Source organism: Macrosteles quadrilineatus, unplaced genomic scaffold (genome assembly GCF_028750875.1).
Source record: "Macrosteles quadrilineatus isolate MER2022 unplaced genomic scaffold, UCM_ALF_1.0 Scaffold_1__1_contigs__length_201487025, whole genome shotgun sequence".
Taxonomy (NCBI): Eukaryota; Metazoa; Arthropoda; class Insecta; order Hemiptera; family Cicadellidae; genus Macrosteles; species Macrosteles quadrilineatus.
The window spans coordinates 32603993-32623081 of NW_026542594.1; the positions used below are offsets into that span (position 1 = coordinate 32603993).

General features: G+C 35.0%; 1 protein-coding gene across 1 annotated transcript in view; it reads left to right on the plus strand.

Moving 5' to 3' along the window:
- Window positions 1-19089, plus strand: part of LOC128982072 (eukaryotic translation initiation factor 2-alpha kinase) — a 221666-nt gene that overhangs the window by 39029 nt on the left and 163548 nt on the right. Inside the window, exons 2-3 of the mRNA XM_054401116.1 lie at window positions 3492-3618; window positions 8739-8889. Coding sequence (XP_054257091.1) covers window positions 3492-3618; window positions 8739-8889 — 278 coding nt within the window. The remainder of the gene's footprint in view (window positions 1-3491; window positions 3619-8738; window positions 8890-19089) is intronic.

The following is a 19089-nucleotide window of genomic DNA, read 5'->3' on the forward strand; positions in this document are numbered from 1 at the left end:
GGCGGTTAATAAAGCTAAACTTAATTACAATGCTGAATACATAGAATCGTCTGACAACAAGTCAAAGGCTGCTTGGACACTTGTAAATAATCTAAGAAGCAAGAGCGTCAAGTCACCAGAGATCCAGATTCCCCCAGAGGAGTTTAACTCGTACTACCTTTCAGCTGTTCAGGAGGCCAGAGACAGCATCATTCAACCCCAGACTACGGCGCTTGACTTCATGGAAAATTCACCTTTGCCTGAAGAAAACTTCAAATGGGAGGAAGTGTCATGTGCAAATGTGCTCAGTGTCGTGAAAAAAATGAAAAAATCTAAAAGTAAAGATATCTTTGATCTTTCTAATCATCTAGTGAAATGTGTAATCGAGTCTATTTTGCTTCCTCTAACCTTTTGTATTAATTTGTGTCTTAAACAGGGTATTTTTCCCTCTAAGCTTAAAATATCAAGAGTGGTCCCCCTGTATAAAAAAGTGGTGAAAAATCTGTGCCAAAGAGTTACCGACCGATTTCTATAGTACCAGTTTTAGGCAAGGTTGTTGAACAAGTTGTAAAACTCCAGGTATGTACCTACTTTAATCAGCTGAGCCTAATTAGTGCTTCACAATTTGGCTATCAAATGGGTAAGAGCACTACGAGTGCAGTTCTATCAATTGTTGATGATTTAATCAGTTGTTTTGAGGATCGAAGCCTTGCTCAGATCACTGCCTGCGACCTGAGCAAGGCATTTGATTGTGTCGACCATTTAATTCTTTGTCAAAAGCTACAGTGTCTGGGTTTTCATGGCGTTCAGCTTGATTTCTTTAAGTCGTACCTGGAAGGTAGATTCCAAATTATAGATGTTGCTGGTAAAAAGTCATCTGCTTCTCATGTCAAATTTGGTGTACCACAAGGTTCTGTGTTAGGGCCTATTTTATTCCTTGTCATGGTAAATTATCTGCCGTCTACTATTAAGTCATCGAAAACCATCATGTTTGCTGACGACGATTTGCCAACTGTGAATGGTATTGCTGATGAAACTCTTAATCAGGCTGTTACATGGTTCAGAGCTAATGGTTTTAAACTTAATGAATCAAAAACACAAAAGGCAATATACTCCTTAAATAGTAGACTAGCTTATTCAGATGAATTTGTTAAGTGCATTAAGTTACTAGGGGTGCAAATAGATTGTAACTTAACTTGGAATAGCCAAATAGATTTAGTTTGCAGTAAATTGTCAAAAGTTGTATATTTGTTAAAAACTTTAAAATTTTACGTTCCTGTTACTTATTTATTGTCTGTTTATTATGCTTTGTTTCATTCTTTGTTAGACTATGGTATTATTTTATGGGGAAACTCTGGCAGGATAACTGATGTTTTGTTGTTGCAAAAGAAAGCTATTAGGATAGTAACAAACTCAAAGAAAAAAGCTCACTGTAAACCTCTTTTTACTGAAACTGGTGTTATGACTGTTATCTGTTTGTACATTTTTAGGTTATTGTTATTTATAAAATCAAATGAATCAAGTCTTGTTTTTAATAATGACATCCATTCCTATAACACTAGAAGTAGTAGAAATGTTCATATTGATCAAGCTATGTTAGCTAAAACTTTAAGAAGCCATTCATGTGTAGGTGTTAGACTTTTTAACCATTTGCCTTTAGATATAAGATGTTTGCCTTTTCCTAGTTTTAAAAAAGCCATTCACCTTTTGCTAGTCAACAATCCTTCCTACTGTATTAAGGAGTATTATGAAAGATGTTTGAATCTGTGATACTGTTAATCGTTTTTGTAGGTAGCTGTGTTATTGTTATTCATATAGGCTAAATCTGTGATATTTAATTTTATTATTTTAATAATTGTACTTGACAAGGTCGTATGCACTGTAAATTTTGTGTTCTTAGACCAATAAATCTCTTGACTCTTGACCCTTGACTCTTGGTTACATTTGGGGGTGCCTATATCAGCGCCCCCAAACGTGAAAATATCACTTTTATTTAAACTATGAATATATTGTTGTTTAAATTAACTAATATGGGAAATTACGATGTACATTTATTCAATGAGGGTGGGTAATTATCAAGGATAGAACTGCTAACGGTATGGATAATAAACATTGACAATTACGTCATTAGCTTTACTAGCGTGTTTACTTTTTATATTCCTGCTACATGTGACCAGTTCTTTTTTTCAAATGAATGTTATTTGAACCAACATGCTGTTTCAAAACAAATTGTTATTGTTTTGACTTTTCTTTGTTTAGATTTATTTATTTAGTAATTAATGCAGTGAAATTCATATAAAGGATAGGTGTGACGATTAGTTTTGATGTTAGGACACCAAAAATAAATTATGTGTACTGTGAATTTTATTGGATATTATCGTTTTATTTTAGGTCGTTTCGATTCAGACCTACTGGAAATTGTGTATAGTAAGTTAGTTGTATTGTGGTGATAATAATTATGGAAGAGGCAGGTATGCTATGGAAGGTAGTATCGTTGACTAGGTCTATACACTTCTCAATTGACTATTACCTTTGACTATTGGATACAGAAGTTGTATAAGATAAAGAAGTGTTGTATTAATAGTCAAAGCTATTACTCTCTCTACTGTATGCTACTTATAATCAGTGTGCGTCTGTGCGAATCGGCTGCAAATCTCACTTCAACGCTTTCACATCGTAAAAATTGCAGAATTGCTGTTTTATTGTAAAATTATCAGATTTAAAATGCATAAAACATATTTGGTCGCACAACATTTGTTTAAAGATGATTTTTCACATTAAAACTGCAAGAAACTTTGTCTTTTTTAAACTAGCTGATCTGAATAAATTGTACACGGTTTTAACTGACTACTGAATTCCCGTACGTAGGACGGGCTAACACCTTGTTCTATTTAAATAGGAAATAAATGTGCTATTTTTATGGAGGCATTTTAGTGTAAATCCAATCAGGTTAATGGAAATTTGCTTAGTCTGCAGGTTTGCTGCGGCGGGGGTATTTAATACTACCATCATGTAGAGCTTAAAAAAAATTTTGTATAGCGTTTTTGTAAAATTAAATGTTACATAGAAAATACCAAAAACCTGTACATTTAAGATTCCTATGTTATTCTTATGGGGAAAAGAAAAGACAGTGGTCGATTGGGCCAGAAGATGTTATCATTTTAGAGCCTTCTTGTGCAGTAGCAGCATTAAGTGCAGTAGTGCAGTGCAGTAGGTCTCCATGCTCTTACACCACCAAACCATAATTAATGTCTATGGAATAGCAATTGATACATGACTCACAGGTAAGGAAAAGTGATCTCATGTTTTAGCTTCCTGATTAGAAATAGTATTCTGCTTAGTCGTCATTGCAAGGTGGGCTTATTATTTGGAGTAACATACCCAGATCTAGACAGATGTTTTAGATTAATGTTCTTTTTGGTGTTATTCTGGCTTAAATCATTTGATCGTATGCCTCTAGGCCTAAATCATCTTTTCAAGATTTAAGTAGGCTATATTTATTTATGTTTCAGGATCATACTTGTGAGCACTTTGGATGGCAAAATCTCAGCTCTGAACATGAATGATGGAGGTTTGGAAACGTGGAGTGTTACTACAGGCCCTGGAGCTATGTTGTCGTCCAGCATTCACAGACTAGAAGTAATATTTGATACTCAAGCTATGAAAAAGTATTTTTAACCGACTTCCCCACTACCAACAAAAGGAGGAGGTTCTCAATTTGTTTGTGGCGATGTTTTTTTTTTTTTTCTATGTATGTTCACCAATTTCTCTGTGATTCTTACCGATCAGCTTGGTTCCACCACCAAAATAACCGGGAGAGTTTCTATTTGGTCCCATATATATATATTACTAGCAGAGTACCTGTCCTTCGTACGGGGTTGGCATATAAGTATCAAATGCTTATAGCAGTTATGAGTGAGGACATGGTTTAAGAAATTTCGGTTCTTTTTGAAGTTCGTTCGCTACGCTCACTTACCTTTAGGTTGGAGCTCGTTCGCTGCGCTCACTTTCCTTCAGGTTAGCTCGTTCGCTACGCTCACTTGCCTTCAGGTTAGCTCGTTCGCTACGCTCACTCGCCTCCAGGTTGAAGTTCGTTCGCTACGCTCACTCACCTTTTGGTTGCAAATTAGCTGTTGTCATAAATGTAAAAGAAATAATGCTAGTGCTGCACCCTGTTGGTAATCCTTGTAACTTTAATGCTATTGAAAATCATAGAACAGAACCAACTTGTTTAATTGAAACAGCTGTTAAGATTCATTAATTCCATTTCTCATAAGGTTAACATGGGAACCTTTGCTCCAGAGCCACTGGGGCGGAGCCCGGAAGGATTTTTGGGATAAAAATATGCCTATATGTTAATCGGGAATATGAGCTATCATCATGCCGAATTTCAGCCCGATCCGACCAGTAGTTTTCGCGTTTACTTTTCCCATACACACAGACACCACCTCTTTTTTATAATAGTATAGATGTTTAAGTGTAATATTTCTTTCCGTGAAAAATGCTAAAAACCACAAATATTCAACATTTATTTTGTTTATATTTGTTCAGAGAAGGCAATAAATAATAATATCCCTACAGCTCTTAGTTGAAACCATTTAAATGAAGCTACAGACAATTCTCCATGAAACAGTTGCTTCATATCAAAACTATTTCTCGCCATGGAGCCTAAATAAATTACATTGAAAAAATGCATTTTGTTTTGGTTACTATAAAAAAAAGTATTTTAACGTTTGACCTGATTTGTGTATACAGTAATTCTGTTTTTAGTATTGAATATTCTGACTTATAAAAACAGTTTCAGTAAAAACATGTTTCAGTGAATAGCTGAAACATATAAGCAAAGAAAAAACCAAAGCATTCATAAAAGATATAAATTAAATGACATTTTTCCTTACACGACCTAAGAAGTGTGAGAGTGCATAATCGTCAATCGTCTTAAAAGTGTTAAATATTTTAATTACTAAACATGCATTTGCAGATGTAGAATGCTTATTAACATTCTCTACCCAGTTACTATATCATATCAATACTATTATGCCTGCTTCGGAAAGTCCTAGAGTAAGATGATTTGCAATTTCAACTAGGCTATATCTTGAGCAATCAAAACCACCTACCCGGCTTAGACCACTTTTAACTGAACCAATCTTTCATATACATATTTTCCAAAGGTACTATACGTGATAACAACCAATTTTCTACTTTTGAGAGATTTTTTAGTGCTGGTAGCTGAGGAATAGCTTTCATATTGTTCCAAAAGGCTTGAGACGTGACTGTATTTCTTTTTATAATGTAGAAGTACACCGATTGCAGGAAACTATGATGTCTGACATTTCAATGTCTGTAGATAAGACATTTAGTTTTTCATTGGGCCTAATGTAATGGACAACTCTTTTTTTTTTAGGAATATCTAAAAATGTATACCCATTGATTATGTAACCTGAACAGGTGACTCAAGCAGTTTTAAAATAATGATTGTTATGTGTCACTTTTGATTGTTTCAAACAGTTTTGCTTATCAAAAAACCTCAAGTAATTAATATATAACAAATTATAAATTCACTAAAAATCATGAAATAATTTATTTTTGAAAAAAAATACAACCAACTTCAAACGCTCTAAAAAGAATGAAATAATTTCAATAAAGTAAACTTTTGTATTGGTCAAGCTCTTGTATTTCAAGTCGGCGCAGCTTTAACTGCAAATATGATTGAAATAAAATATTGTGAGTGTATTTTGAAAATCAATAAACTGTAACTGGATAACATAAATATTTAAAATACCCCCGCTGCAGCAAACCTGCCGACTTAGCGATTTTCCATTTGCCGGGATTGATTTTTAATTATTAATCTATTAAATTAACATTTATGTTTAACGAGTACCTAGATTAGCTGCTACAGGGAAACTAATAAAGTGTTTTTTTTATTAAAATATCAATAGCTTAGTATGAAATAAATGTAAATGCCAAGTTTGATCAAAATGTATCCATAAACAAGCCAACTACAACATATTAAAATATTCTCCATAAGAATAACATGGGAATTTTAAAACAACAATTTTTTTGAATTTTCTCCGTAACCAATTTTTGTACAAAAATGCTTTAATATACTAAATTATTTGTTTTTTTAAGCTTTTTAAAAAGGTCTGGAGAATATTGATAAATTGTGTGTTTTAGGGGTAAAAAATGAGAAAAACCCATTTTTACACCGTAAAACCCCGTTCCTATGGTCCGGTCATGCTGGTTCGCGAACTCATTCAAGTTTATCCCGCCTTACACCTTAAAACCAAATTTTATCAAAATCGGACAGAAATTACTCAAGTTATCGGATGGACACATATATATATATATACTAGAAGTCATACCCGTCCTCCGTACAGGGGTTGGCATTTAATTATAAAATGGTTATTCCAGTTATACTCAAGCTTTGCGTTTGCAATGGGGGGGGGGGGGGGGGGGGACAAAGTTTGATAAAATTTGCTCCTTTAAATTTACAGTAAGTTATACTATAGTATGACACATCTACAATAGTCACAATGTTCTACCACTTCACCTAAACAATAGAGAAAAACAAATTATAAATTGCTATATATCACTAACTATTTATGAAATAAAAAAATAAACATAACTGTAAACAATCCTACTTTGACAGTTCTCATTGCTTATCACAGTCTTTTGCTGCTGCTCAGTTCAAATTAGCTGTTTTCATAAATGCAAAAAAATAATAGTGCTGCACCCTGATGGTAAGTATTATAACTTTTTAATGCTTTTGCAAATCATAGAACCAACTTTTTCAGTCGAAACAGCTGTCTTTAATTCCCTTTAAATGTGAATACTCATAAGGTTAACATGGGGAACTACAGAGCCATTGGGGCGGAGCCCGAAAGGATTTTTGAGATAAGAATACGCCTATATGTTAATCGGGAATGTGAGCTATCATCATGCCAAATTTCAGCCCGATCTGTCCAGTGGTTAATGCGTGATTGAACTTCAAACAAACAAACAAACAAACAAACCAACAAACAAATAAACAAACAAAAACACAAACTTTCTCATTTATAATATTAGTGAGATCTCTATACAATAGATATATAATAAACGGTATCAGCATTATGACACATACTTTCTCCCATAAGTTTGTCAACAACCTTTATCATGTGTAAGCGGTGAGAGTAAATATACGGAAATGGGATTTGTACAATTTTGTTCAGAATTTAAAGGACTATAACATACCAAATTTTTATCAAAATTGTTCGAGCCAATTTTGGGAAAATCCGATTTTCCCGTTATTTTATGGGGTTTTTATGGGGAAATAACATAATTTACAATAACTTTTGAACCGTAATTTTTACAGGAAAGGGATTTGTACCATTTTGTTCGAAATTAAAAGGACTATGTCATACTAAATTTTTATCAAAATCGTTCAGGCCATTTTTGGGAAAATCCTATTTTTCCGTTATTTTATGGGGTTTTATGGGAAAATCCCCATCTAAAATCAAAATTCCAAAAAAATAAAAAAAAACTATCAAAATTGTAAGGACCATAACCTACTATGTTCAATCAAAACTGAATTTTTGTCTAAAATCCTATTTTTCGTTATTTTATGGGGTTTTATTGGAAAATAACATAATTTACCATAACTTTTGAATCGTAATTTTTACAGAAATGGGATTTGTACCATTTTGTTCAGAATTTAAAGGGCTACAACATAATACATTTTTATCAAAATCGTTCAGGCCATTTTTGAGAAAATCTGATTTTTCCGGTTTTTTATGGGTTTTTATGGGAAAATCCCCATTAAAAATCAAAATTTCAAAAAAATGAATAAAACGCCTGGAGATACCATGGATTAGAACCTACAAACCAAATTTCATCGAAATCGGACCACAGGTGTAGTCTCTAGCTCTGTACACATCCAGACACACACACACACAGACATCATTTCGAAAACCACTTTTTTGGGTCCAGGGGGACCCAAAACGAATATATCCACTCAAAACTCAAACTCGAAAATTTTGACGAAAACAATACTTTCTCCATATACTATGGTATAGGGGGAGAAAGTAAAAATTTGAACGAATGGTGTTTTTGGCCTCTGGGGACATCAAAATGAATAAGTAAATCGGTCCCGGGCCTAGGTCTTACCATGAGACCTACGGTAATAGCTACTTCCCTATAGGGAAATTCGCTAAAAACATACTGAACTGTTTTGTTTATATATCAAAGGTATTTTCTTGTATTTTATGTTTGCTTCAGAATGAATGCATTATGAAAATAACACACACAAATGTTCTATGAATAGGAAAATAATTTATTTTGATATTATGATAGGGAAAAGAGCTAGTTTAATATTAAACGTTACTTTTCCAAGTTAGAAACATTTAAATGCATTATAATCTTTTTAAATATACTAGTTAATATCACTATAATGCCGATCTTTGGTTACGGTAATTAATTAACACCCAACGCATAACTATGAAAAAGGCATGCAGATTAACACCTTTAGCTATAGATAGTCACCTGTAATATGGACATCCTCATTTAATTTTGTATCAAAAATCATCGTAGAGCCGCGCCGACTTAAAATACATGAGCTTGACCAATACAAAAGTTTACTTTATTGAAATTATTTCTTTTTAGAGCGTTTGAAGTCAGTTGTATTTTTTTACAAAAATAAATTATTTATATTTAATCTAAAGATTCAGTTTATTGATGAAATTATCTCTGATTTTTCCAATATAACAAAAGCTATACTTTTTCAGCTTACTAACAATGGGCAGTGGGTTAGGATGATCCCTTCTCTTAGCGGAGGACTGTACAAGTTCAACGGTGACTACATAGAAGCCATCCCAATTACAGCAGAAAATCTCTTGAGGTCATCATTCAAATACTCTGATGATCTAGTAATTTCAGGTTAGTTGTTTACTAATTTGTTGTTATGACATATTTTTGATCTCTCCGTATACATAGTTAGGCTTATATGGAGAAAATAATTAAAAATATTGTTTTTGTAAAAATTTTTGAGTGAGTTATTTTGGGTCCCCCTGAACCCAAAAAGTGGTGTTTGAAGTGATGTGTCCATGTGTGTGTTATATGTGTGTGTGGATGTGTACAGAGCTACAGACTACACCTAGCCTATTGTTCGATTTTGATGAAATTTGGTAACCTATGTGGGTAGTCTACTAATCTCTCGTATCTCCAGGTGTTTTTTTAAATTTTAATTTTGAATAATTTTTACATAAAAACCGATAAAAATATAATACTCAAATTTCCAAAACAATTGTAACCCAGTAACCTTGTCATGAAAATCAGGGTCTACCTTGCATGAAATGGGGTAGGCCTAGTAGGTTTATTTTTTTTAATGTTGTTTGTAATAGCCTAGTATCGAGATGCTAAATCCAAATTTTCAACCTCACCGACCTTCCGGATCATCTCCCAAAAGCTTTAAAATCGGCAGAATTTCTCACTATTTTACGTTTGTCCGATTTTGACCCTGAAGCATAACTTTTTCATAAAGAACAACCATGATGATTTTTAAAGTACATTAAATTACCTATCATGTAGACCAAAATGGTTATCACAGGCCTAATAGTTTTCAAGATATAACTCAGCAAACAACAGCTAAAATTACAGTAGACTCCCAAATATCCGAGGTAATTGGGACCGGGACCACCTCGAATACGGGAAAACTCGGATAATACGGAGGCTATGTACGGTTATGGTAAAAATGACGTAAAACCCCGTGAAAGTTTACTAAACTGGTTTATTAGAAGAAATAACATATAATAGACGAAATATAATACCTGTAAGCAAACATGAGCACATATTATTTCTTAAAAAAGTCTTTGATCGTCTTCTGAGCTAACCTCTTCCCTCGTTTGGATGATGCAATGTTGCGCCAACGCTGTAGAGTAAGAATGTCAGAAGAAGAGTATGAATGGGGCGAGGTGGTGGTGTAATAATCCTAACCCACAAAAATATAAATCACAAATGTATTGATTTACCTTCTACTCAACCACTTTTAATGGAAAAAGAGTTTGAATATTGTTTGTCTGAGATCAGAACTCACAACTTTACTTTTTTGTTTGGATGTATTTATAGGTCTCCTAACTACTTGAACTTGGACCAATTTTTTGATAATCTGGAAACTCTCTTAAACATACTGTGTAAAAAATTTAAAAAAATTATAATTGCTGGTGACTTTAACATAGATGTTTTGAAGAAAGATGATAAATACAATAAATTTATTAATATTTTAACAATATATGGAATGAGACATACAGTTGACTTTCCAACCCGAGTAACAGAACATTCAAAAACTGCAATTGACAATTTTATTACAAATATAGATCTTCACAATTTACAAGTAACCGGGTTAATTACGCACATCTCAGACCATGATGGTCAATTGATGAAACTGAGAATCACTGACCACAAAAAGCCAAAGCCAATAAGAAAACAAGTGAGAAAATTTAATGAAAAAAATACAGAACTTTTTCTTAGAGGTATAAGTTCTGAGTCCTGGTCTCAGATTTTCCAGTCTATTGTTGAGATGAAGTATAATGTATTTTGTAACATATTTAAGTATCATTTTGAGGTAAATTATCCTAAACTTTATGTAACAGAAAATTTTTGTAAACCAAAGAAGTGGATTAATGATGTAATAAAATTAAAACAATCTGAAATAGTTGATTTGGAATCTCAATTCAGAATGCTTAAAGACAATAACATTAAGATACAGATTAAGGAAAAGAAAAAAGAACTACAGAGAGAGATTATCAACAATAAAAAAACATACTTTGAGGAAAAAATTATGAACTCTAGAAATAAGGTGAAAACTACCTGGAACTTAATTAACACTGAAGTAGGTAAATTATCAAAGTCAAATGTAAACATAAAATTGTTTTATGAAGGTAAATTTTTGACAGATCCTGTAAATATTTGTGAAACTTTTAATGAATTTTTTGTCAATGCTGTAGAAAGTCTTATAGTTCCTAGAATTACCACAGTGTCTCCTGCAAACAATCATTTTATGACTCAGTTTAATACAACATTTAAATTTGTTACAGTTTCGGAGAGAGATATAAAAAAAACTGTATTATCATTTGAAAATAAACCTTCATCAGGTAATGATGAAATTCCGATATCAATCATCAAGGCAGCATTGCCATTCATCTGTACACCTTTAACACACATAGTCAATCAATCTCTATCTACAGGTGTATTCCCTGAACAATTCAAAACTGCCAGGGTGATCCCAATCTTCAAAAAAGGCGATCCAGAAGATGTCAAATGCTATAGGCCTGTATCACTCCTTCCAGTTTTTTCTAAAATTCTTGAGAAAGTTGTCTTTGATCAACTGTCAAATTATCTTGAATCAAACATGTTATTGGATTTTTTTCCTTTTCAATGAGCAGCGACGTTAACTTCAATGAGCCAGAAGCATTAGCTGTAGCCAGTATTGTAACCTTTTCTGTTATGAACATATGTAGTTGTTACCCAGGACCGGATTTCCCAATAGGCCCGGTAGGCCCGGGCCTATGGGCGCAAGGTCCCAGAGGGCGCACGGCCAGGAGAAATTTTTTTATACCTAGGCTATGTAAAAATAGCCGGTAGTTGATCAAAAAACGCCAAAGCATTGTGATTCTGAAGTTCATAAGAAGAAATAATTATTAGGAAATTTAAACTAGTTTAAATTAACGAACATTGGTTATATGGGATTAGGCTGTAGGGATGTTGACGTTGACGAGCGCCCAAGGGGTACGCATCGTATTGCCACTGCACTGCCACTATGTTGGCTAGGGATCAGAGTGATTAAGGGCGCACGCGTGATAGACATTGTTACCATCCTAGAAGAAATATAACCTAGATGCAAGTACGACCATAGATTAAATATAACTCAAGTCGACTTCTTATGACATTGTTAATTCAACATTTTGTTCATGTTGGTGACACTGGACGTGAGTTTTGACGTAATTTTGTTTCTATTATTTGAGGGTTAGTTCTATGATGTGTGTTTTAATTTCTTGTAATATAAAAAGGAGACGACCTATTGTTGATGATTAGATCGTTTTATTTTGGATAAACTAGGTTTAAACATAGATAAATCATACTCATTAAATAACAAGAATTGTTTAAGCTAATCCAAAATGATGACAAATCTACTAAAGGAGTATGTTTAACCCATGGTCTCACGTACTGTATGGAGTTCATGTTTTTGGGCCTGGAATTGGAATCAATGGCCATGTTTTTTTTTTAGGAATGCTCGGTGGGTTGAGTTGTTTTGTTTCAGTCGCACGGCCACAAACGTGAGCATTTATTAAAAACATAAAATTGCTAAAAGTATTTAAGACGGCATTTTGTTAAGCCCAAACAAGTCAATTCTTAAAAATAAAAACTTGCAATGATTCCAACGAGGAGTGGTATTCAAGCAATTAACTTAAGCCTATGGGCATGATGTTATAGTTTTTAATAAAGGTTTGAAGGAAAGTAACTGTGACCAGCAGCCTAGGGGGCGGAAAATTATTTGGGCCTAGGGGCGCAAAAATGCTAAATCCGGCCCTGTTGTTACCATAGCAACCAAAATGTTAATTATAAAATGCTGTTTACTATTCTATTCTGATCTTTAATATAACACAGTTACTTCTATTTCAACACTCTGTCTTTTTATATTCTAATATTTCCACTCGAAAGTCATCTCAGTTGGCGACGATTTGATAAAAAACTACTATCAATTCTTGTTTTATTCTATTATTTTCAAGATATTTTATTTTGTTAAACATTTCAACTTAAAATGAATGAAGAACAATTTGAAAGACTCATGAATGTTTTGGCTGCAGCTCTAGGTAATCAAATTTCAACTCCTCAGATCAATCCTTTTGAACATTTTGATCCAAATAATGATAAATTCAAATCATATTTCGCTGAAAATTATTGCAATTTACTTACTTACTTACTTACTGCTGGGGCGCTACAAATCGCAGTCGATTCTTCGCCTCGTAGATCAGCCTCTTCCACGCTTCTCTGTCCGCTGCCATCTCCACTGTCCCTCCACACTGACTCACATCTCTCTTAACTTGGTCATACCATCTCATTTTTGGTCTACCCAGTGGACGCTTTCCAGTTGGTACAGCAGAACATACTTCCTTCAGTCTTGTTCCTTCTTCCCTTTGCAATACATGACCTAGCCAACCTAATCTTTTTGCCTTTATCAAAGCTATTATATCAGGGTCCTGGTATAACGCTCGTAGCTCTTTGTTTTTTCTAATCCGCCATTCTCCTTCTTCGTTTACTGGGCCAAATATTTTTCTTAGGACCTTGTTTTCAAAAACAATCAAGCGTCCTTCATTTCTCTTGGATATGACCCAGGTCTCGCTTCCATACAATAATACTGGTTGAATAATGGTTTTATATATTCTTATTTTTGTATCAGGTGATAGGAGTTTTGATGACAGGAGCTTCATACATGCACCTAAACATTTATTGGCATTTGCTAATTTACTTAATATTTCTGTATCTTCTATGTTAAAGCTATTTACAGTAACTCCTAAGTATTTAAAGCTTTCTACTGGTTCAATTAAGTAGTTGGCTATATTGAAATTGGTTCCTCTATTGATGGGATGTCGTCCAAACTTTATTATTTTGGTTTTTTCCTCATTTAGTTCCAAACCCACTTTTTTACATTCTTGAATAAACTTGTCGGCTAGAAAACACAAATCCTCCGACTTTTCAGCCAATATCACCACATCATCTGCAAAGGCCATGACATTTAAGTCTACACCCAATTTTAGGCCCCTCTTTAGATTTTTTACTTTTTGTAGAGCTTCTTCAATCGCTATGTTGAAAAGAAAAAGAGTGGGGGAAATCCCGTCCCCTTGTCTCACTCCTGTATTTATACTAAAGCTCTCCGACATTTCTCCATCTACCTTTACTTTCGCTTTTGATTTGTCAACACATAATCTTGTCAAATTTATTAATTTTTTAGGTATGCCATGTTTTTCCATTTTCCTATATAAGGTCCTCCGATCAATGCTGTCGTAAGCTTTCTTGAAGTCAATAAATATCCCATAAAAACTCTTATTATATTCATAATATTTTGAGATTCCCTGTTTAAGCAAAAATATTTGGTCTACTGTCGATCTACCTTTCATAAAGCCGGCTTGTTGATCCTCAATTATTGATTCTGTGTACGGATTTAGTCTCATTAATAGAATTTTTGAGAATATTTTATATACTGTGTTTAGAAGTGAGATACCTCTGTAGTTTGAGCAAGACTGTTTGTCACCTTTCTTATGTAATGGGATTATTATCGCTTCTGCCCACTCCTCTGGTATTATTTCATAATTCCATACATTTGTTAAAAGGCTATGAATTTCTTTGATTAGGACTTTTCCACCACTTCTAATTACTTCCGTTGTGATTCCGTCCTCTCCAGAGGGGCTTTATTGCATTTGAGTAACCTAATAACCTTCTTCTACTTCCTGTTCTGAGGGTGGTAAAACATTTGGTTCAACATTGTGGTAGCTTAGATTTTCTTCTATGTCTCTAATTGTCGGTCCATCACAGTTTAGAAGTTCTTCAAAATAGTCTTTCCATACTTTAATGCCTGATTCTTTATCTACTACTACATTTCCACTTTTATTTTTAACTCCATAGGTTCTTGCAGAGAAACCACTTTTGAAAAATCTAATTGTTCTATAAAAATCCCTGGTGTTGTTCGTGGTTCTGTCGTTTTCTGCTTTGGTCAGTTTTTGCTTCAGAAAGTTTCTTTTACATGCTCTAAGCATTTGTTTTGTATTTCTGTTAATTTCACAGTATTCTACTCTAAGCTGCTCTGATTTCCTTTTATCTTCTTCATTGTCAGCTCTCCTGCTTGCAATCCATTTGATCTTGATTTCTCTTCTTCTGTTTACCAAAGTTTGGCACTCGTCCGAGAACCATGGATTTTTCTTAGTTTTCTTTTTCTTACCACACACTTCTTTAAGTGTATTGTTAAAGAAATCCTCCTTGAATTCTCTTCCATTGTTTTTGGACAAGATTTGGTTCTGTTATAGGTGGTTCTGCGATTTCACCGGTCAGTACTTCAAACCTATTTTCTAGCTTAATCCTGAATTCCTTTTGTACTTGTGGTAACTTCAATTTCTCTGTGTCTAAGATTTCCTTTTTTGATGTTTTCTTCCTTCTTAACGCTAGTCTTTGTCTTAGATTAACAAGTACTAAATAATGGTCGGTCCCAAATTCTGCTCCTCGTACTGTTCGCACATTCATAATGCTACTAGCATGCCTGATGTCTATAAGCACATGGTCGATTTGATTCGCAGTTCTTCCATCTGGAGATGACCAAGTCGCTTTGTGTATTTGTTTTCTAGGGAATATTGTGCTGCTAATTTTCATGCTCGTTGAAATAGCCAACGTTAGGAGTCTAAGCCCATTCTCATTTGTGGTTTCATGAAGGCTCTCCTTTCCTGCTACTTCTGCCCACATCTCCTCTCTCCCTACCTTTGCATTAGCATCTCCTAAGACTAATTTCATATCGTAGCATGGTAGTTTATTTATTTCTTCTTCTAATATTTCATAGAAACTATCTTTATCCTCATCGTCAGCTTCTTCTGTTGGTGCATAAATACTTAATATGGATAGATTTTTAAATTTTCCACTTATTCTAATATTGCACACTCTTTCATTTATTGGCGTGAAGCCTATCACAGACTCAGCAATATATTTTTTTATGGCAAAGCCAACTCCTCTGTAGTATCTACCATTGTCTGTACCACTATAATATATCACATATTCTTTGGTGTTGATTTTCCCTGCATAAGGCCATTTGGTCTCTTGTAGAGCTATTATATCTAGATTATATCGACTTAATTCTACATCTAATATATCACAGCCACCAGGTACAGCTAATGTTCTAACATTCCATGTGCCCATTCGTAAGTCCTTTGTGCGTATCCTAGTCTTTTCCATTTGTTCCCGTCCGGCTTCCGAGGCTTTAGTTCTACGATTCGTAACAGTTGTTTTTTCCAGAGTGGGTTGTCGGCCCAACGTCCAACCCCCAACCTGGAGGACCAGGGGTTTATTTTCCGAGTCGCCTTCTCGTAGGTTGGTGGCTTCCACCACAGCTCCAAGATCCCAACCTGACCTCGGTGTTACATCAGAGTGTCCTTCTCCTAGCCTTTGGGTATCCAAACCCTATCGTACAAGGCAGTACGGGCAGTGCTTATTTTATGGCGGCACTTCCTCGCCATGACACAGCACTGTCATCGGGCTCATGTGGACTTGCTGAGTGTGACCCCGCCACAGATCACCCTCCCACGCCCTCTGGTGCTGCCGCCTCGGTCCGGGACTGCTTATTCGGGTTACCCCTTATTCGCAGCTGTCCACCATATCTGATGGAACGTCCGCTATCCGCCAGCTGCGACCCGCCCTGTACCTGAGGCTCGGTTCCCCTAATAGAGCTGGGACTAAGAGGGGAGGGTATTGCAATTTGAAGAACATTAAAGAAGACAAGATGAAAGCTCAACTCTTGTGCTCATCCATTGGTAAGGAACATTACAATAATCTGACAACTCTTTTAGGCCCAGACAATCCTGTAAAAGACCTTAATTTTTCAAAATTAATCGAACATTTCACAGTGATGTTGTCACCTACAGTATCTCCTATTGTTGCACAACACTATTTCCTCAGTGTTTCACAACAGTTGCATCAATCTATCTCTGATTTTGTCACAGTCCTGAAAAGTAACCTGAATGATTGTAATTTTTACACTTCTTGCAATGAATGTGAAAGTAAAATTTCAATTGCTGATGAATTTCTCCGCCCTAAATTTATTAGAGGACTAAAAGACAATTGGATACGTGAACAACTTCTACAAGACACTAATCTCAACAGTTTTGACACACTCCTCAAAAAAAGCAATTGCCCTAGAAGCTTCCCGCTATGAATCAAATAAAATTTGTAATCCTGTCACACAATCATTAAGTGAAAATGCAGATACACACAAAATTTATAGGCATTCAAGGTCTAAGACAAAGGAATATCAAAGTTTCAAGCAATTTAAGACTCCCAAATATGATGACAACGTTTCCAATAGATCTCAATCACAACATTTCCGTAACAAAAGCTTAAAAAGACACGTTGACTACAAAGCTTTGGGTATTGATGGACTTTGTTTCAAATGTGGTCGATCAAACCATCAGTCTAATGAATGCTAATCAGAACTAATCAGACTAATCGGAACTATCTTAAATGCACTTCCTGTGGAAAACAAGGCCACGTTTCCTAAGTGTGTATAACGTCTCTACTAAAGAACTCTAAAACAAACACCCTGTTGTCTCACTACACAGAAGATGAATCCAGTCACCCAGATGAGTATGGAATCACAAAAATCAACGATGTGGAAGATCTTTACATAGTAGGACCAGACTCAGACAAATACATGGTTACAGTCACTATCAACAACAAGCCTCAAACATTTGAAGTAGACTCTGGTGCACGATTTTCCTTAATCTCAGAAACGGACTTTGATAAACTTGGACTTAAAGTGCCACTTCAACCAACTCCTATCTCATTTCGCTCCTACTCTGATCATATAATAAAACCTAAAGGTAAAGTAACTGTCTCAGTCTCTTACAATGCAAAATCACTAAATGCTGATTTATTTATAGTACCTGCAGGTCATTCTGCTTTGTTAGGACGAATTTGGATTCGTGGACTTGGAATTGAACTCAGTGAGGTAGACAACAGAAAGCAATCACCAATTAATACAGTTGATGTTAATTTAGTACCGTCTCTAGTAGGGGTGGGCGAGTACTCGACTGTCGAGTAATTACTCGAGTAGTTAGCAATACTCGACAGTCGAGTCGAGTAGTTAAAGATACTCGTGACTCGAGTCGAGTAGTAGGCGTTAAGCCGATTTCTTTATTTTCATTGATATTTGACAAATAAATAGTAAGAAAGGAAAATGTTTTGAGTTTTATTTAATCTCTTAACCCCTTTAAATATTGACATACTAGGCCTACTAATAATCGGCAACCTAGACATCGCTTGCGTCATCCATTTCACTGACAGCAACAGCGCCGAACCGACCCGCCGCCGACAGCTGACACTGGGTCACTGGGTGATTGGCAGTGGTGTAGGTGTGCGAGTGCGATGCATCGAATCCCGATTCGATCCAGCATGCATCAAAATCCCGATGCATCGATTACGTCACGATACAGCTCTACTAGTAAAAAGGGATGAGTCGATTATCGTCATCGATACCACTACTTGGACATTGGTATCGGTACCAAGACTCGATTGTCAAAAGTCGATTCTGATGATATCGACATCCGACAGGGATAAATATTTTATTTTAACATTTATTTACTGTATAGCTACAGAATTAGTTTTGTAATCACGGTTAACAATTTTCATAGCCAACTTAGAAACTATCTAGTTCAAAACAGCGACGGTGCCGGTGACATTATTTAGCTTCAGCATTGCACAACACAATCTACGAATCTACATTTCAAGATGTCAGACTCAACTCAAGAGACAACCGGCACGCGAATGTCCCGCCAACACGAAATTAATTATACTAAACAATGTCTGTATCAATAAGTCAGACATTTAGATGTATTATTTTTATTTTTAGTACAAAATAAATAACATAAACACGTCGAAATTTTCAGTTTAATAATCCCTGCATTAAACGCATCATTAGAAAAATTATATTCAACCATTAACCTTTAACATCGTCGTATGGTTAGGCTTGCTTTATATTGCGCCAAAAAGTAGCTCCATATTTTGATCTGTACTATCTACTGATTAAAGAGTTTAGTGAAGTTTTAAGGGCTAATTACTCGACTCGACTCAAAAAAACACTACTCGCCCATCCCTAACATATAGGCATATTCTTATCTCAAAAATCCTTTCGGGCTCCGCCCCAATGGCTCTGGAAGATGCTTAAAATTCGGTGCGGGAGGGACGGGTTCAATCCCCGGCACATCCACTAAACTTTGATGGGTTTGGACCGCTTTCCCTTAAAAGTGTTTGACTTCATTAGAAAAATGCCACTGGCGTAGATACAAAAAAAAAAAAAAAAAAAACTTGTCTCATCTAACCACCCCATTC